At 39.7% G+C, this 17,560-nt stretch overlaps 1 protein-coding gene across 7 annotated transcripts; it reads right to left on the bottom strand.

Moving 5' to 3' along the window:
- Positions 1-1,152: 1,152 nt before the first annotated feature.
- On the bottom strand, positions 1,153-16,485 carry ganabb (glucosidase II alpha subunit b). 7 transcript variants are annotated; one of them, XM_042419087.1, is made up of 26 exons: positions 16,468-16,485; positions 16,251-16,289; positions 14,719-14,820; positions 14,487-14,595; positions 14,086-14,213; positions 12,767-12,946; positions 12,542-12,607; positions 11,197-11,257; positions 10,970-11,051; positions 10,580-10,676; positions 10,255-10,435; positions 9,960-10,113; positions 9,266-9,501; positions 8,933-9,059; positions 8,686-8,765; positions 8,214-8,354; positions 7,566-7,662; positions 7,016-7,117; positions 5,774-6,017; positions 5,115-5,179; positions 4,773-4,849; positions 4,508-4,582; positions 4,263-4,376; positions 4,062-4,171; positions 3,654-3,754; positions 1,153-2,740 (listed from the first exon to the last, which is right to left on the bottom strand). In XM_042419087.1, the coding sequence occupies exons 2-26, from the start codon at positions 16,268-16,270 to the stop codon at positions 2,631-2,633; spliced, it is 2,859 nt and encodes a 952-aa protein (XP_042275021.1). In that variant the 5' UTR covers positions 16,271-16,289; positions 16,468-16,485; the 3' UTR covers positions 1,153-2,630. The 7 variants fall into 7 exon arrangements, with proteins under 7 accessions (XP_042275021.1, XP_042275020.1, XP_042275024.1 ...); XM_042419086.1 differs by lacking the exon at positions 16,468-16,485 and having other exon boundaries at positions 16,251-16,394; XM_042419090.1 differs by lacking the exons at positions 16,251-16,289; positions 16,468-16,485 and adding an exon at positions 16,091-16,235.
- Positions 16,486-17,560: the final 1,075 nt, after the last annotated feature.

Genomic DNA, 17,560 nt, shown 5'->3' on the forward strand with positions numbered 1-17,560 from the left:
ATTGGTCTGTTATTCATTTCATGTCCAATTTGTGTCATAGTTGAACAAAATCTCCCAAGTGATATCAGGGGGGAATAAAATAAAAATAAATTCCATGTTAATGTTCATTTTTTTAGAATTAACCTTTATTTAACAACACTTCATGGCCGGCCATGAAGTGTTGTTAAATAAAGGTTAATTAAAAAAAAAAAAAAAACACACACACATCAAAACAAACATGTTTTCTTAGAAACATTTTGTGATTTGATCTGTACTAACTGATCATTTAGAAACAGAGACTAGTTTGTTTTGACTTTGAATGTCTTAATTCTGGAAAGATTCCTGCAAATTCAAAGTACTTTTAAAGTACTTTCTTGTTCTCAAATTTGAAAACATTATTTGTGTCTTCATATATTACAGTATCACACAGTCAGATTCTAACTTTTAAATCATTTCCAATATCAAATCATGTCCATGAACACTGATGTTGTCATTCTCTTAATAAGAAAGATATCAAGTCATATAATTTGTTTGTCCACATCTAATTGTCTGCATCTCTGTGTGACAAGAGACTCCAGTTAATTGGTAAGATGATAATTGGTAAACTGCAGTCAAGACTGATTGTGATTGAGTTTTGTGAATCATAAAACTAATGTTCAAATTTAGTGAGAGACAATAACTCCTGGATATCACAGTTAAAACATTTATTCTTATATTTTGGGGGGAAATGAGGTTCCTACAGTCTAACTTAGGCTCAATTAACAGATCAGCATGTGAAATCTTGAAAGATTTTAGTTAAAAGACAGACATGCGCAACCTGTTGTCAACTATCATTAAAACTCCACGATGACCTTTTGAAAGTTATATTCTTTTACACATTATTTCATTAGCTGGGGTAATTTCAGCAGAGTTGGCTTCAGTTAGTGCCTGTGTGGGTCGGGTGTTGATCTTACAGTTCATTCACTTAAATTTCATGCAAGTGTATGTCCTATCCCCCCCATTTTCTGTCATGGTCTGTTCTTAAAATAAATGATAATATTTATTATATTCAGAAATGTTCATTTTCAACTCAAACTAATATCAATTCAATGTCAAGAAAAAACTGACATCTCACTACACAGATTAGTAGTGCGGCACATTTTAGTTCAATTAAGTCAAAACCAAACACTCATCTTACTTTTGGTCAACTTTATTTTCACTTGGTCTCATCTTTTAGTACATTTGACAACTTTGATCGACAGCTGAAGTCTGTTCCTTCACTTCCGTTTCTGCCAACTCGAGCCATCCCAGACAAAATTGCAGCAACATGTACATTTATGATCATAAAAACAATTAAGGAGACGAAACAAATAGAACAAACCCCCTAAAAAAAAGGTCCAATGATTTGACTAGACAGGACACAATCCAGCATCTCCAGAGGATCATTTAAATATTTATAACTGTTCAGTGTACATTTAGGATGAATTCTTATGTAAATCAAAAGTATATTAAGAGATATCTGCAAGTGAAACACCTTTAAACCCAAATGACACACTGGAAATCCTGGACTGCCCCGATATCTAGCAACACATGAAAATCTAAACAACTTGTAAGTTCTCACTCTTCTTCAAGTGCATTAAAAATTATCTAGTAAACAACGTTGGGAGAAAAAAAAAAAAAAAAAAAGAACTTGATAAAACAAAGAAAGCACGTCAACAGGATGATCCACACACGTCAGTGGTTCAGTCCCCTGAAAGATTCCCATCGCCAAAAGTAGTATCTTGTTCAACTGAAAAATCGCCTCTCTGTGCAGCAGGCCGATCACGCTCAAAAGTGAAGCGATGATAAATCAATCAATTCCGTGCACACGAATTCATCACTGATGAGTTCAGGGAGAAGCTGAAGAGGAATGAACTGGCCGGGAGGCGGCAAGAAAGATCGTTTTCCTGATGGGTCAAAATGTGAAGAAATAAAGAGAATGAAAGATTAGTGTAGAGCTACATATCAGATTGTATGAAATGTGTCACAAGGAAAGAAGATAAGTAGCTGATTTAAGAGCTCGGCTTAAAAAAAAAAAAAAAAAGAAAAAAGAAAAAAAAAAGAGGGAAGGAATCAGTTTTTTTAAAAAGTCAGAAACAGGTAGAGGGAATCACCAGCAGGTGGAGCATGTGCTTTGAATGTCAGCCTTCATTTTAAACAATAACAACCCACCACAGTGATCTTTCTTCTGAGGCGGACTGGATGGACAACGAGTGGACGATTAAAAACACAAAAAAAAAAGTGCCCGCATATTTCTTTTCTTAACCCCAAAGATTCATTACAATGACATGATTTGAATGGTTCAGTTATCTAACTGAAAAACAAACAAACATCAGTATCTATCTAGCAGTGACCCTTTTTGTTGCACCGTTACTGAACACAAGAGGGACATGGCGGAGACGTTATGTGGCTCAGTTCAACTAACAGGTCTACATGAGTGTGTGTGTTTAGAGAGGACAGCCGTGTGAATCTGATGTGTTTATGTCCTTTAGTCTCCATGGTGGGTGTCCTGTCGTCTTGCTTTAGTTAGTCTTGGGTATCAGCGCCTTGTGTCTGTTCCCTCCTCTCTCGCCTCCTGTTCAGTCCAGTTCAGTCATTTTCTCATCCCGCGCCTCCTCTCCCGCCTTTCGTGGTTACTGAAGCGTCACGGTCCAGTCAGCCCCTGCGTTCATGCTGGGCTTACGCAGCGTCAAAACAGACATGGAGGCGTCAAAGTCAAACTCCAGCTGGCTCTCATGACCATCTGCAAAAAGGATTAAAAAAAAAAAAAAACATGTTACAGAAAGAAAGTTACAACGGCAGATTTAGAGAAAAAAAAAACGTATGTGAATTCAATCCGAAATAAGCATTTTCATTAACGCTCCTCCAAGAAACAAGTCAAAAACCTCTGCGCTCAGTTACCAGCGTTATGACCACAGCAAACCTTTTCACTGACATTTTCTACAAGACTTCAGCACTTCTTTAATTGAATGGTTACTGCGCATGTCACATAATTGCAACGTCCCTGGTTCGATTCCAGCCAGGGACCTTTGTTGCATGTTACAACCATCTCTCTCTCCCATTGTTTCCTGTCTGCCTCCTCACTGCCCAATAAAGGCAAAAATGCCACCAATAAATAAATAAATAAATAAATAAATAAATAAATGGTTGTCTATAAACAGTCTTTGGGCTCAAAGGTCAAAACATACAATATTATAATCTGAGGAAGTGAGTTTTGACAGCAACTCTAATAATGTAGAAATCAACCATAATTTGTCTCCTTATGAATTATTTAAACATATGATCCCACAAAAATGCACGTGTGAGCAAACAGTTTGTCCACCTGGATGCATGTAAGTCCAATATTCACTCTCCTTTTAGCTCCATTTCGCTTTATACCGACTTCAAAAAGGAAATATGTTCACCAGCTAGTTGTTAATTCTGTCTGCTGTTTGGTGCTGAGCAGGTATTTCACACTTGATTCATCATAGCTTTGTGCTGAAAACGTCTGCCTGCAGCACAAAGTGAACCAGAACTGTGAACTGAATGATCCTCTGCAGAGTCAGGTGATAAATCTCAGTATTCGTTGATACATTGTTAACATAAAATATTGATTAATGCAGCTTTAAATGAATCCACACATGAGAATTATTATGCGAGAGACATTGAGCACTCACCAGCAGTCTTGAGAGTAACCTTGCTGGGCTTACTAGCTCCCAGTATAACGATGCGTTCAACCCAAGAGCTGGTAGAAAACTGGGCGTCTGGAGCGAGGTTACTGTGGACCAAGACAGAGACATTGATTTAATATAAGTGCCAAAAGTTGTGAATCATAAGTGGTTACCTGCAGAACTTAGTGCTTTATCACTAATATTTTCTTGTATGATGCATTACATGTATAGTACCATCACTTTAATGTCTTCAAAATGTCTAATTGTGTTTGTTTCTATGCTGCTTTACTGCAAAAGGAAATTCCTTTTGTAGAGCAATAAATGTATGAACTGAATATTTAAGTCTATTGAGGATGGATTTTTACTTTAAATGATGCAGGTTGAACTGAGACTTCAGGAATAATCATTACATACACAGAAGAGAGGACGTTGTTGGTGAAGGACAGCCTCCTATGAATGAACTCGTTCTTTTCGAAGTTGAAGGTGTGGCCATCGTCTATGTAGAGCTCGCCCTCAGCGGTTCTCTGTCAGAGAAAAAGGTCAGACCTGATGAGTACGACAAAGCAACTCAGCATGAAATGTGTGAAAATAGCAGCAGATTATGATTTGAGTTACCTGAGGATTAAGAGCCACATATAAAGTGTAGGGATCCTGTTCCATGCAGGTGGAGGACCTGCGAACCCGAAGCTTCCTGGGAATAATGGAGCCACCACGCTGGAAAACAGGGATCTGACAACAAAGCAGAAGGCTTCATATTAAAACCCAGAGACATGAAGTTACAGAACATTGTGAAAATTAAATAAATGCATTTTAATCTACGCAAGTGAGGTTCTGTCTTTGCGCATCTTTGTGTGTCTTACAGAGCTCATGGTCACAGGGATGTAAAGGTTCTGGGCTCCGTTGTGCTTCTGGAAGGTGTGGACGTCAAACCAGACCTAAAGGACACACACACAAACAAACAAACAAAGGTTAAGAGAACAGCAGAATCTGCAGTCACCTTACTGACACCACATCTGATAAAAAGCCATTTAAACCGTTCAAATTCTACACTGACGTTGAGCCAAAAGATGTCAAAAAGAAAAATGTGGAGGTGTTATATCCTCTCTCTCTCTCTCTCTATCTCACCTCGTCTTTTCCAGGCAGGTAGGCGGTGACTCCTCTGGCTCCCTCCTCAGTAACTGGATGCACCAACAAGTCTCTCCCTGCAGAAAAGTAAGAGATATCAGGGGGACTGATCATCTTCCCTTATGTCACTGATTTTAAGGGTTTATCCAACAAAAAAGCCCAGTTTTAATGTTTGAGGTTATCATATTTAATTTGCTCAATAATTGGAGTCAACTTTGACCATCAAGGACTTTTGTTTTTTTAAAAAGTTTTTATTTTTTTACTGCAATTAAAAAATCAGCCTACTTAATGGATTTGGTCAAACTAAGTGGAGGAAAACAATTTTGGCGTTTTGTTTCTCACCGATCAAGAATTCGTCGTCCAGAGCAAAAGTAGCAGGATCCTGAGGATACTCAACCCACAGTGGTCTGAAACAGAAATAAACACATGAGCAGAGTAATATCTAAAAATTAACAATATTTTCACACTGTAGGTTCGGATATGACATGATCCAATACTAAAAATTGTACCGATGTAATATAAAGTATATGAAATTGGCAAAAAATTCAAACCAACTTCATCATGTATTTTTGTGTTCTGGGATATTATTCATTATTGATTCAGAATATGAAATGTTTCCACTTCTCTTTATAATATAAATTTTTCTGTAGTGCAAGGAGGAAATGTGCGAGTACACGGAAATATTAATACACCGGTATTCACACTCTGTCAGAATTAATCTGTAGAGCATCTAGTCAAGGACGAGTGTGGCAGCTTTCCACAGTAATTTCATTTAAAAAAGATGTTAATACTAAGTTTAAGTCATTACTTTGTTTATAAAAAACAAATGAGCAAATCTCTTGGGAATTGCTGGCAAAGGCATAATTGAATCATTATTACTAACAGAAATAGTTTGCTCATGTGGAACTACTTTAAAAAGTGAATTGGAAATTGATCTTGATTGATATCTGGATTTGATAGATTTTGTAACTCAAAACAATTCTTCCCTGCAGTGTCCTCACCTCATGACGGGCTCTCCAGTGCGTTTTGTGTGGTAGAACTGCAGGTACCAGTAGGGCAGGAGGGTGTAGCGCTGGCGCACTGCTTCACGGATCAGCGCCGTGTTCTCTGGACCAAACAGCCAGGGCTCGCGGCGGGGCGTGTCCAGGTGGGCGTGGGCCCTGAAGAACGGCTGGTACGCTCCTGTCTGGTACCAACGCACCAGCAGCTCCGTGCTCGGAGACTTGAAGAAGCCGCCCACATCAGCTGTGAGACAGACGAGGAAAGAGTTAGTCACGTCGGTGCTGTTCAGAGCCTAAACCTCTTGAGATCTCCTGTTTTTAGAGTTTATGGATGTTGTCAGTGAGGTTTACATCCAACTGTTTTCACTGAAAAGTTTATTTTAGTGTTTTTATTACACTAAAGCAACTTCACTTGGTGCAATGACAAACACATCTGGTCATAAAATACGAGCACCGCTTCATCCTCTGAACTGTATGTAAGAAACTGTCACATCACCATGGTAACACCTCATGCAGTTTTTATCAGAGCACGTTTCCACAACAACATTATCAAACACTCTGGGGGCGATCTATGTTCAAGTCAAATTATTTTAAGACTGATATTAACAGAGATGCAGTCGGTTATCTGTGACTCTGTGGCAGGTGAATTTCAATATGTGGCGAATATGAAGCGTAGTATTTATTATAGTTAAATCAAAATCTTTGTCAAAATAAAGAGATCTACAACATTTGTTCAAGGTTGAACATATCGGAACAGTCCAGATATGAAGGAAGTTAACTTTTTACTGTTAACAGACATTTACATATTCAGTTCCTCCCAAATATTATTTATATAGTTATATCTCCTGTAACAATGTTACTGGTTTCTGTTCCACTTCTGTTTCACAGGTTTTTTTATGGTTGTATTTCATCAAACCTGGAGCCATCACGTGTCGGTACAATATCCATCCTCTAAACTACTTTCTACTTCTGTACTTGCTTATAAAATAGATAAAGTAGTAATTAATAAAGACAGAATCATTCTGTAGGTTGCTACACTTAATTCACGCAAACATTAGTTGAACTTTTTCCAGCTCAACATGGTATAATTATTGTCAAGTCTTTGTTGTCAGTTTGTGATTTTGAACAATTCTTACAAAAACATTTCAGAAATCCCTTAATATTTTGTTCTTCAAGCAAGTTGATATTTTTAGAGATAAACTAGCAGAGTAACAGCAGATTGTAAAGCCTGATAATACTCACCACCACAGAAAGAGATTCCAACCAGACCCAGGCTCAGACACATGGGGATAGAGATCTTAAGATGGTCCCACTCAGCGGCATTATCTCCAGTCCACACAGCACCTGGAGACACAAACATACAGTTGAAATACTCAAGAGTTATTCACTTAAACATAAAAGACTTCCAGATCTGCACACAGCCCACAAGTGATAGAAACTAAATCATTAATTATGTTTCTAGGTTTTGGTGCAATTCCTTCTGAATTACAGGAAGCTTTAATTTAGTTTCATTAAAAGTACTGATAAATAGTACATTCAGTGTACTTTTTTAATGTTTTTAATTATTTATGGCACCAGTTTTCAAAACATAGGGCAGGTTATTATCAACAGTGACCACAATGTGAGTGCACATGTCTAAGATTTACATATTGAGTGTGGGACCTTTTATATCAAACGTGACTTTTATGGCTGCAATCTGGACACATTGTAGAGTGTAGTTGGAGCTGGTGTTTTAATACAGTAAACCGAGGTAGCAGGTAAGAGTGGAAAGTGAGGGCAGTAAATAGCTCACCATAGCGCTGTGACCCAGCGAAGAAGGCCCTGGTCAAGACAAATGGTCGCTCAACTCCTCCCGACCTCTGGATCAAACCCTCCGCTGTGGCCATTTGCTGCAGATCACGTACAACAGTTAACGGAGGAGACAACAAAAACACACAATTTCAAATGCTACTAGGAAACCACTTTTAGTGAACCAGAAAATGGTACACATGCATTACAAATATAGTAATGTATGAATTCTCCAATCATGTCACCAAGATTCATTTTTATCATTTAAATCACAGTGTTCTGCACTACCTTCCTGCTGCTAGAAAATGGCAGTAAAACTTACAGGAGGAGGAAAGTATTTTAAACGGTGTTAAAAACGTCCTCCATTTCCAAATTGTAATTGCCTTTTATCACTTTGCTTTTCTAATGCATTGATTTTTGGTCAGCACTGTCTTCTACTGATGTCTGTATGATAACATTTTCTACTGAAATTAAATCATTTCCATTGTCATTTTTTCTCACACATCAACTACAGGTGACCCACACGGGACAGAAGTTACAATCACGCATGAAAACTCAACGACTGAAACTGAGTGAAGAGAATAAAATATAAAAACGATTCAGTAATTCCAGAAATATTTAACACTTTTTAAAAAAATCTGTGTTCACTCACCACATAGAAGCCGTACATGTTGTGCACGTCACGGTGCTCCCAGGCTCCGTGCATGGCGTCCTTGTGCATGGTGACCTCTGGCCCGTTGAAGACCGACGGCTCATTCATGTCGTTCCAAGTGTACAAGTTCTCCATGGAACCCTAAAGAGTGGACAGAGAGGAGTTAGAGACAGTCTATAAATAAATAAATAAAGTCTATAAATTCCATTTTAAATGCCTGGACTGAGAAATTATTTTAACTGATGTAATTGTTTACCATGCTGAGTAGCTGATCAGTCAGTGATTATAACAGGAGTCTTGAGTACAATCTAATGTTAGAACATGGTGCTTTCTTATAGAGAACCAGCACAGAGCATCGACTGACATACAGCGTTTTCATTTTTCTTTCAGTTTCTGTCAGTCTACCATTTACACATGTGATTACAGATTAGTAAAGCAAAGAGACAAGTTAAGAAGTGGCCGTGGGACTCACCTCGTACTGATCGTAGGCAAACATGCTGGCCCACCAGGCCCTCATGTCTGCACGGGTGAAGTCTGGATAGCCGGCGCTGCCTGAAGGATATCATTTGTCCCGAGAAGAAAAACAGAGAAAGGACAGAAAGGAACATGAGACAAACAGTGCAGAGCAGTTATAATAATGAGGGTTTCGGGTCTCAGCACCTTAAAAAAAGAGTGTATAAACATATTATCTGTCTCATCATGTCTTATCAGTCTCTTACCAGGCCAGCACCAGCCCTCGTAGTCTCCACCATCTTTATTCTTTATATAGAAACCTCGAGATTGGATTTCAGTGTGGATCTTGTAGTTGGTGTCCACTTTGATATGAGGATCCACAATGGCCACCATCTATTATACAAGAGACAAAAAAAAATCTAACTGAAAATCAAAGAAAGACACACTTTTTCCAAAAGGTGCCTGCACGTTATTTACTTTTCTGAGATTTCAGAGCGGTTGAGAGTGAAAGCAGAAAAAGAAATAAAACAAAAACACTGGACAACTTCTGGCAAGAACACTTATGAAAATGAAGATCCTGACTTGTCTTGTATCTGTACCTTGCGTTTCTTGTCCTGGAGACCCTGCAGCATTTCCTTGGGTGTGGCAAACTTGTGTGGATCCCAGGTGAAGTAGCGCTTCCCATCTGTGTGCTCGATATCAAGCCAGATGAAGTCATAGGGGATGTCGTGCTTGTCAAAGCCCGCGTCCACCGACTGCACGTCTTCCTGGTCATTGTAGTTCCAGCGACACTGGTGGTAGGCCAGGGCGGACAAGGGAGGGAAGGCCTGGGTGCCTAAAGAACAAAACAATATTCAGTGTGAGGAAAACAGCTGGATGTTAAGTGCCAGTAACATTTATCTTTGGGGGATAAGGGTGAATTATTCTGGTGACAGACTCGTTAAGAACGCTGAGCCAATGCTTCAGAGTTTAATTCGTTGAAGATCTTCTGTAAATTCAATTCTGTTCATAATTAATTAAATTTGATTTAAGTGGCTGAGCAAGTTTTCAATTAATGAATTAATTATGTCTTTTCATTATGTGTCACGGTTCTTGAATCTGTAAACTAAACATAATTAAGCGATTGATTTAACCAAAAAAAAAAGTGTCAAAATGTCTCCAGTATTAGTGTCAATTAGTGCTTATTTTATTTGTTTAGCACTATTAGCTCATTGCCCATGAAAAGCTGACAAAAACTGTGTATTTCATGAGAAAGAAGAGTTCATGTGAATAGCCAGTCATCCATCTTCTTACCTGTAAGGGAGGCATACTGGGAGAAGACGTCTTTTGGTCTTGGTCCGAGCATAATGAAGACGTCGATGATGCCGCTCTCAGAGATCCAACGAACGTCTGTCTGTGGCGTCTCACTGGAGCCCTGCACATAATCCAGCATTTTCCCAAACACGGTCTAGACAGAGAGAAACGAGTGAGTGAAGGACTGAACATGACCTGTTTAACCCGTCTGTGATTCTCAAATCAAAAATTAAAACTGGAATCTGGTTTCTGCAGTTAAAAATGCAGGTAAAGACTCTCAGCTACTGCTACATACCTTTCCAGCTGTGTTGGAGCTGATGTCCACCCAAGTCTCAGCAGCATTGAGCCAGAAGATGCCTGTGGTCCGCTGGGCATTGTGGGCTAACATAACTGGGACGGCGCCGTAAAGGGCCATAGGGTTATACAGCTCATACTGGAACACATCCAGGTTATAGAGCCGATACGGATCTCCATTACTGAAACACAAAAACACAGACACAGGCTTTATCCAATGCAGTGAAGACTACACTGACAATCGTGCATGTACCACAATGTTCCAGGACTCCATGTGAATTCAAATCCATTTTGTATGTGAAACGTGACTTCTTGTTGCTACTCACTCTGTTGTTTTGAGTCTAAGGGTGTCTGCATGTTCTGGGATGCCGTAGACGTGCTCCACACCCGGCAATGAAAAGTCTAAACTGACAGCAGATGGACCTGTGGGGTGAGAACAACCAATAATCAGTTAGAGGAGGGAAAGTAAACAGAAAGTCAAATGGATGAAGGAATTTTTACGCAATGAGGTTTCTACATTAGTCATTCAGTTAATCTAAAAAAACATCTTGTCACCACTTACATGCAAGACTTTGCATCTTATTTCTGCAATGACGTCAACACCCCGCTCGCAAACACATGCAGATATTCTGATAAGTGTTGGAGCTAAAATTAGCTGTGACTGAAATATATAAGCACTTTAAGGGGAACGGCAGGGAAAAAGCTAGAGGATTTACCATTAGGTTTGCTGTCTGTGTGCGATTTAAATGTTTCCTCCCACATCCCATCTTCCACTTTCTCTTCCTCTTCTTTGGCTGCCTGGCAGGCAAACAAAAAGAGCAGTAACATAATGAAAAAGGAGATCTAGGCTGAAATACAGTGCAGAAATTATTGTTAAAAATAAAAAAATTTTAAAAAAGAAGGAAGAAGAGGGATAGAAAATGTGTATTTTAGTGTGTAGTACCTCGGCCTGGTTAGCCGGATCAGCCTCCTCTTTCTTCTCGGCCTCTGGGTCTGCCTGACTGCTGCGTGGCACAAAAAGAGGGAGGGAGGAGTGAGGGAGGGGATGTGGCAAAAAAGAGAAATGTGTCACTTCGACAAAGTCATTCTGTCGAGTGATGAATAAAGATAAGTATATGGAGGTATAATTAAACTATAATAAAAGGAGGAGGACATACAAACAGGGAGGTTGGTGATTGCCTCCTGACTCAACACTGACAACTAACAAGTACACTACTAGGTTTGACATGACCTAACTAATGACAAAGGGGACTGAGCAACTCCCTACCTTGTGGCTATTTCGAGCAAGGCATTATGGGACAGGATCTCTAGAGGTTGCAGCATGTAACACCCACAAGGCTCCTAACAGAACCAACTAGTACCCAGGTGGATCAACAATATAACAGGGTATGATCGAGGCCATGGCGCTGCACCACAGACCCCCCCCCCCCCCTCACACAAGCCTGGAACTGTTACAGACTTTTGGTCGCCACACACAGCTGTGGAGGTGCATGATCTGCAGTAGTGCACATGCAAGAGACACTGATGTCCAAAGTTTGTTTTTAAAGCTTCTTAGAGCTCAAGAGAAAAACTGAACTCTTCCAGTTTTAAGGAATTCTTATACCTAAAACTAAAATACGAACTGAAGCATAACCACAAAGAGAGATGTTGCTGCTGGGTTAACTTGAAAATAAGACACAGACTATATGGTGGGAAACAGACTATGTGTGTGTGCAAGACAGAAAAGCGTCGCTCTGCGTTCCCAACTGGAGCACATCTGGCTCTGGCAGTTTTTTTGCCAGCTATCGCAGTTAGCTCTCATCCTAACTGAGCAAGCATGACAAATAATAATTCAGACAACATAATCAGTCAAGAAACCCAGTCGGTCATGCAGTTTTCAGTGTTAGATCTGCCGGAGTGGCACTCTAGGTGTGTGATTTAGTTATCAGACACTGAAGTGAAAAGCAGAGCCTATATCCTATATCCATGTGCTGTTTCATGATCACGATGGTTTATTCTTTGTTTCATGAAATAAGATGAAAAAATCAACATCCTACGTTTCTATGATTGTTTCAGTGATTCTTTTTAATGTGAAGATAATAAGAGTCAGGGCTGAAATTACCCCTTAATTCTGGATTGAATCAGTCACAGACATGCACACACTCAGCCACACCCCTCTCATTCTCACTCACATTTATTGGAGAGCACGTACTGACTTTGGTGTAATGGGAGACCCTAAGTTTATATCACTATTGGCAGCATTAGCACAAGGAACAGAATACACACTTACAAATCTTAAGGGTCTTTACCTAGAGAATACCCTCTTGATATTATCCCACACGCTAGCCACTGTGCTAGTTACTTTATAGGAGAAACTAGGATGATAGGGAGAAGAGGACAGAACAACGAGTCAGAGACAATACTCAAAAAACAAACAATTTCATGGGAACAAAAATAGAAATCATCCACTGAGTGAAGAGCAAAAAGGGAGGGCTGGTATTTGGCAATGTGTGTGTGCATGCGTGGTTTCTCACGTGTCCTTGCGCATCCTCAGGTGCTCAAAGGCCAGGAGGCCACGAGAGTTCAGCGACATCACCACATCGTGCCCCTCCATGATGTCCAATCGGAAGGGCCGGGCGCTGACAATGACCCTCTGGGACTCCGCCCCCAGGGACAGCACCACCCCGTTCTCGTCCTGAGACAGGAGAGACAAGCTGCGGCACAGAGAGGAAGAGGAGAGAAGGTGAACATGAAGAGATGATTTGGTTTAGAGAAGACAAAAAGTGAAGAAGTCAATTAGAAGCGTCTTTTATAAATGGTTCATTATCTACTCAGAATTTGTAAATGCTAGTTTCCTCTGATTAAACCCTAATGAAGCCAAACTAAGGGTTGACTCTTTCGTTTCCTTTGACTCTGGGAAATTGTGATGATTTTTTCACTATTTTCACTATCTGTAGACAAAACAATCTGCATATTAACTGATAATGAAAATAATTTTTAGTTGCAGCCCTAAATTTTAGATTTATTGTCCACATGCCTTCCAACTTTACTATCAACTCAACACTGTGGGTACGTATCTCAGCCTACAGTTGAACATGAGGATGTTTTTGCTTCCTTTTTTACTAAATAAAAATAACTATATACTTTAATATTTTATATCATGATATATTTTTTTTTCATTAAAAAATAAAATATAAAAGTTACCTCTTTCAGATTTGCCTGTAAGTCCCTTTCATTTATACTCTTGCTCACTTACAGGCCTTTTACAAAGCAGACATTTTGACTTGTCATAGCAGGAAAAGCTCAAGTGTTACTAATGACATTAACGATGGCTCTGGTCTATTCAAGTAGTCCAGTAAGTCATCACAGTGTGACAGTGAGCCAGCACGCACAATACCAGGACCCTGAAACTGGAGCAGCCAAATTAAATTCAGCCATAGTTAATTTTATTATTTAAGCCTTCTGGTATATGTCAAAATCTCTTCCTTGAAATAGGTCTATATTGTCACTCTCTTTCTTCATATTGTCACTGCTACACTGTCTGCTTTACATACACAACATCTGATGGAAATCTGTCCGTCCATCCTGGAAGAGGGATCCCTTCACTGTTGCTCCTCCTGAAGTTCCTCCCTTTTTAGGGAGTTTTCCTCCTATCTTAATAGAGGACGTAGCACAAATTTGTGATTCTGGAATATATAAATAAAACTGCCTTGACACTAGCAGGACTATACACTAAAAGTATGTTAGTTTTGCTTTTTCAGTTTGTCTCTAATGTCACTACTCCTGCCACCCACATGTCAAAACCTCCAACCCACCCAACACCTCAGTCAGTTAACACCCCCGGGAGACTTACGGCTCAGTTGGTGGCTCCCTGATGAGCACGTCTGGGACCTCATAGCGAGGCTTCAACGGCTTCAGCTCGTTAATCTTCACCCTAGTTATGTTTCCCTGGAGACGGTAGAGCTCGAGCAGCAGACGCACCTGAGAGCCAAATAGAGAGGCAGAGAGAGAGGGTTGAAAGGAAGGGAAGGGGATACAGGAGAGGTGTACGGAGGAGTTTCACTACTTTCTCACAAACTCTACCTTCTCTTGCTTCTCTATCACCTTGCATAAATTGCCTCTTCGGGTCATGCATTTAGTTTTGATACCATTTGTAGTTGAAAGCTGGTGACTAAGACTTAATGAGGAAGCTCTGTGATGTTAAATAGAATTCATTTATGCCTTATCTGTGACCTGATCCTGTGTGTGGTATACCTTGTTGTTGTCATTGATGAGCTGCAGGGTGAGTCTGGTGTTGGTCAGCTCCATGGTCTCCAGCAGGGCTCGATAGGGAGACTCACCAGGCTTCAGTGCTCGCTGACGCCTGTTTAAAATTTAATCACAAGAGTGGACATTTTGATAAATCAGTAACCTTGTGCTCTTCATTGGGAAAGGGCAATACACTCACTTGAAGCAAGTAAATATTATTTTCTATCTTTCCACTCACTTGCAGAAGGCACTCTGGTCACAGGTTTTGAAGTTGCCCCTGTCCACAGCCCACGTCCCGCTGAGACACATAGCCAGCCAGAACACCAGGACAGGTGCCATCCTACAAAGGAAATCAAGGAGACACCCTAAATTTCAGATGGTTAAAAGGATAGATTCACCGTTTTACCAAATATGTTTTCAATGTAAGTGATGGGGGACAAAATCCACAGTGTGTCCAAACAGTCATTTTGTGAAAAAAATGCATTTCAAAATCGAGAAGAAATTCGAAAGAAGCTTATCTGAGGCTTCAGCAGTCTAAGTTACTCATATCAAGTGGATATCTGCCACATTTAATATTTTTAGCATAAAATTCCCTCACACAGTTTTTTCCAAGTTGAGCTGCAGTGGAAACGTAGTAACAAAAAGAGGGACTTTGGCACTAAAAAGACTGTAACGTTAAAAGATATCTACTTGATCTGACTAATTTGGACTGAGGCTTCATATTAGCTTCAGATAAGCTTAAAATATTTTTGCACAGAAGGAGACTTGTGGATTTTGTCCCCCATCACTTAAGCCTCTTTCACACATAATTCTGAATGACTGGGATAACCTTTCAGGCACTGCTATTACATTGTAACTGCATTATGATGGGATCTTCTAATGGCAAATATGAACAGGACGAATAATTACGGCAGGAAAAACCTGTTTCAATGTTCACTTGAGTACCTGAGAGACTTGAAAAATTGTGAACCCGTCCTTTTAGGATACTAACAGTCACCACTCCGATTCATTCACGCACATTTGGTAGAGCAATGTCCAAGTAATTACCCAAGAGGACCTTAGTAAAGCCACAGTAAGTACACCAAACACACATCCGGACTTTGATCTCTTTGTGGTAGTAAGATGAGACCTCGAGTGAGAGGCAGCGACAGAAAATGTCACAGGCAGCTTACAAAAACCCAATTTCCCGTTTCCTCATCCTGCTGCTACTGCAGTAGCTCACACAGCGTGAATATATTAACACTTATAACAGCATTCAGAATCCCGTTTATCAAGTTTGACCCTGAGCCTACATGTAGATACTCATTCCCTGCCTGTACAACCTACTCACTGTCAAAGCCGGTAGATGTGAGGTGTTTGAAATGAAGCCAAGAGGCAGCATTAGCTAACGTAACGGCTAGCGAGGGATGGCTAACATGCAGTCGGATTTCTGGGGAAACACAATAAAAAATGAGCACATATAAATCATTTGATCAAAGTGAAGCATCGAACTGTTACAGACTCACTAACGCCTGATTGTATCTCTAGTTAATGACCTCTTTGGAGCGGGATGTCGAGCTAACCTTGCTAACTGCCTGTCAAGCCGTTAATTCAATTGAGGGAGGATTGACCGTTAAAAGCCGGCCGTTAAAACCCGAAACGGTGCGTTTGCTGTCACGTTAAATGAGTGAGCGCCCGCAGCGATGATCTCAGACTCCCTGCGTACCGATAACAGATCAAACAAATGATAAATTGACGATAAAATAGCGGAAATTGCTTGCTTTGTCTTACCTTTCGGTGAAGGTGGCCATCTTGATTAATATGCCTCCGCTACACTCCGCCCATTTCAGTCCGCAACAAAGATCGTAAAAAAGTAAGACTCTCAACAACTCACTCAAATATTGACGCTTAATTCATAAAAATTGAAACGACTACTGTAGATTAAACTGTCAAGACTACAACATCTAGTTTGCCGATTTTTTAAACTATCAATAAATCACGGTTTTACCATTTTATCTGGGTTATAATAGAGGATGTAGGTGAACTTGGCTTATATCTTTATCCTCTCAGGCACCGACACGTCATCAGTGAAGCGCACACCTCTGTCTTGTTTCCACAGCTCTGCAACAAATCCAATATTTATAATATATATATATAACGAATATTTATAATGTTTAAAGTTTGATGAGCAGAGGTTTTCAACCCGAGGGGATCCCACAAAGAGTCCTGAGATAAATCTGGGGAGCCCCGAGATGAATTATTAAACAAAATTATGTTTATTTTGTATTTATGACTAATTTAAAGATCCCCTCCGGGTATTTATTAAAGGATAGGTTCCTAGTTTTTCAAGTGTGTCTTAAAACAACAGTCAGGTGCCTATATGAACACTGAAAAAGGTTTTTCTTGCTGTAATCCTGTTCACTGGTTATTAAAAGATCCCCTTCAAATGAGCTTTCAATGTAAGTGATGGGGGACAAAATCCAAAGTGTGGCCACACAGTCATTTTGTGCAAAAATGTATTCAAAAGTTTATCTGAAGCTTATATGAGGCTTCAGCAGTCTGGGTTAGTCATCTCAAGTGCACATCTGACACATTTAGTCTTTTTAGCATCAAATTCCCTCTTTGTGTTTCCTTGGACAGTGTTTCCCTGTTGAGCTGCGGTTGAAGTACAGTAACAAAAAGAGGGACCTTGGCACTAAAAATACTGTAACATTGAAAGATATCTTTTTGATTTAACTCACTTGGACATCTGAAGCTTCATATTAGCTTCAGATAAACTTTTAAATACATTTTTGCACAGGAGGATTGTGGATTTTTTTTGTCCCCCATCACTTACATTGTAAGTGCATTATGAAGGGATCTTCTAATGGTCAGTATGAACATGATGAATGATTATGGCAAGAAAAAACAATTTTAGTGTTCATTTGAGCACCTGACTATTGTTTTAAGACAGACTTGAAAAATTGTGAACCTGTCCATTAAGACATATGAAAATACTCTGCTTGGAACAATAATTTGTGTCTGATATGTGTTTCCCACACTACCTTCAAATCCTTAAAATGGTATCTCCTCCTTCCCCCTCATTAGAAATTCCAAAATCT

The sequence above is a fragment of the Thunnus maccoyii genome, chromosome 8, assembly GCF_910596095.1.
Source record: "Thunnus maccoyii chromosome 8, fThuMac1.1, whole genome shotgun sequence".
Taxonomy (NCBI): domain Eukaryota; kingdom Metazoa; phylum Chordata; class Actinopteri; order Scombriformes; family Scombridae; genus Thunnus; species Thunnus maccoyii.

Coding starts and splice junctions, on each gene's coding strand:
- ganabb (XM_042419087.1), bottom strand. CDS start 16,270: ATGGCCACCTTCACCGAAAG. Junction 5,180..5,773: donor ACTGGAGAGCCCGTCATGAG/GTGAGGACACTG, acceptor TTTCTGTTTCAG/ACCACTGTGGGTTGAGTATC. Junction 4,583..4,772: donor ACCTGCCTGGAAAAGACGAG/GTGAGATAGAGA, acceptor TGTGTCCTTTAG/GTCTGGTTTGACGTCCACAC.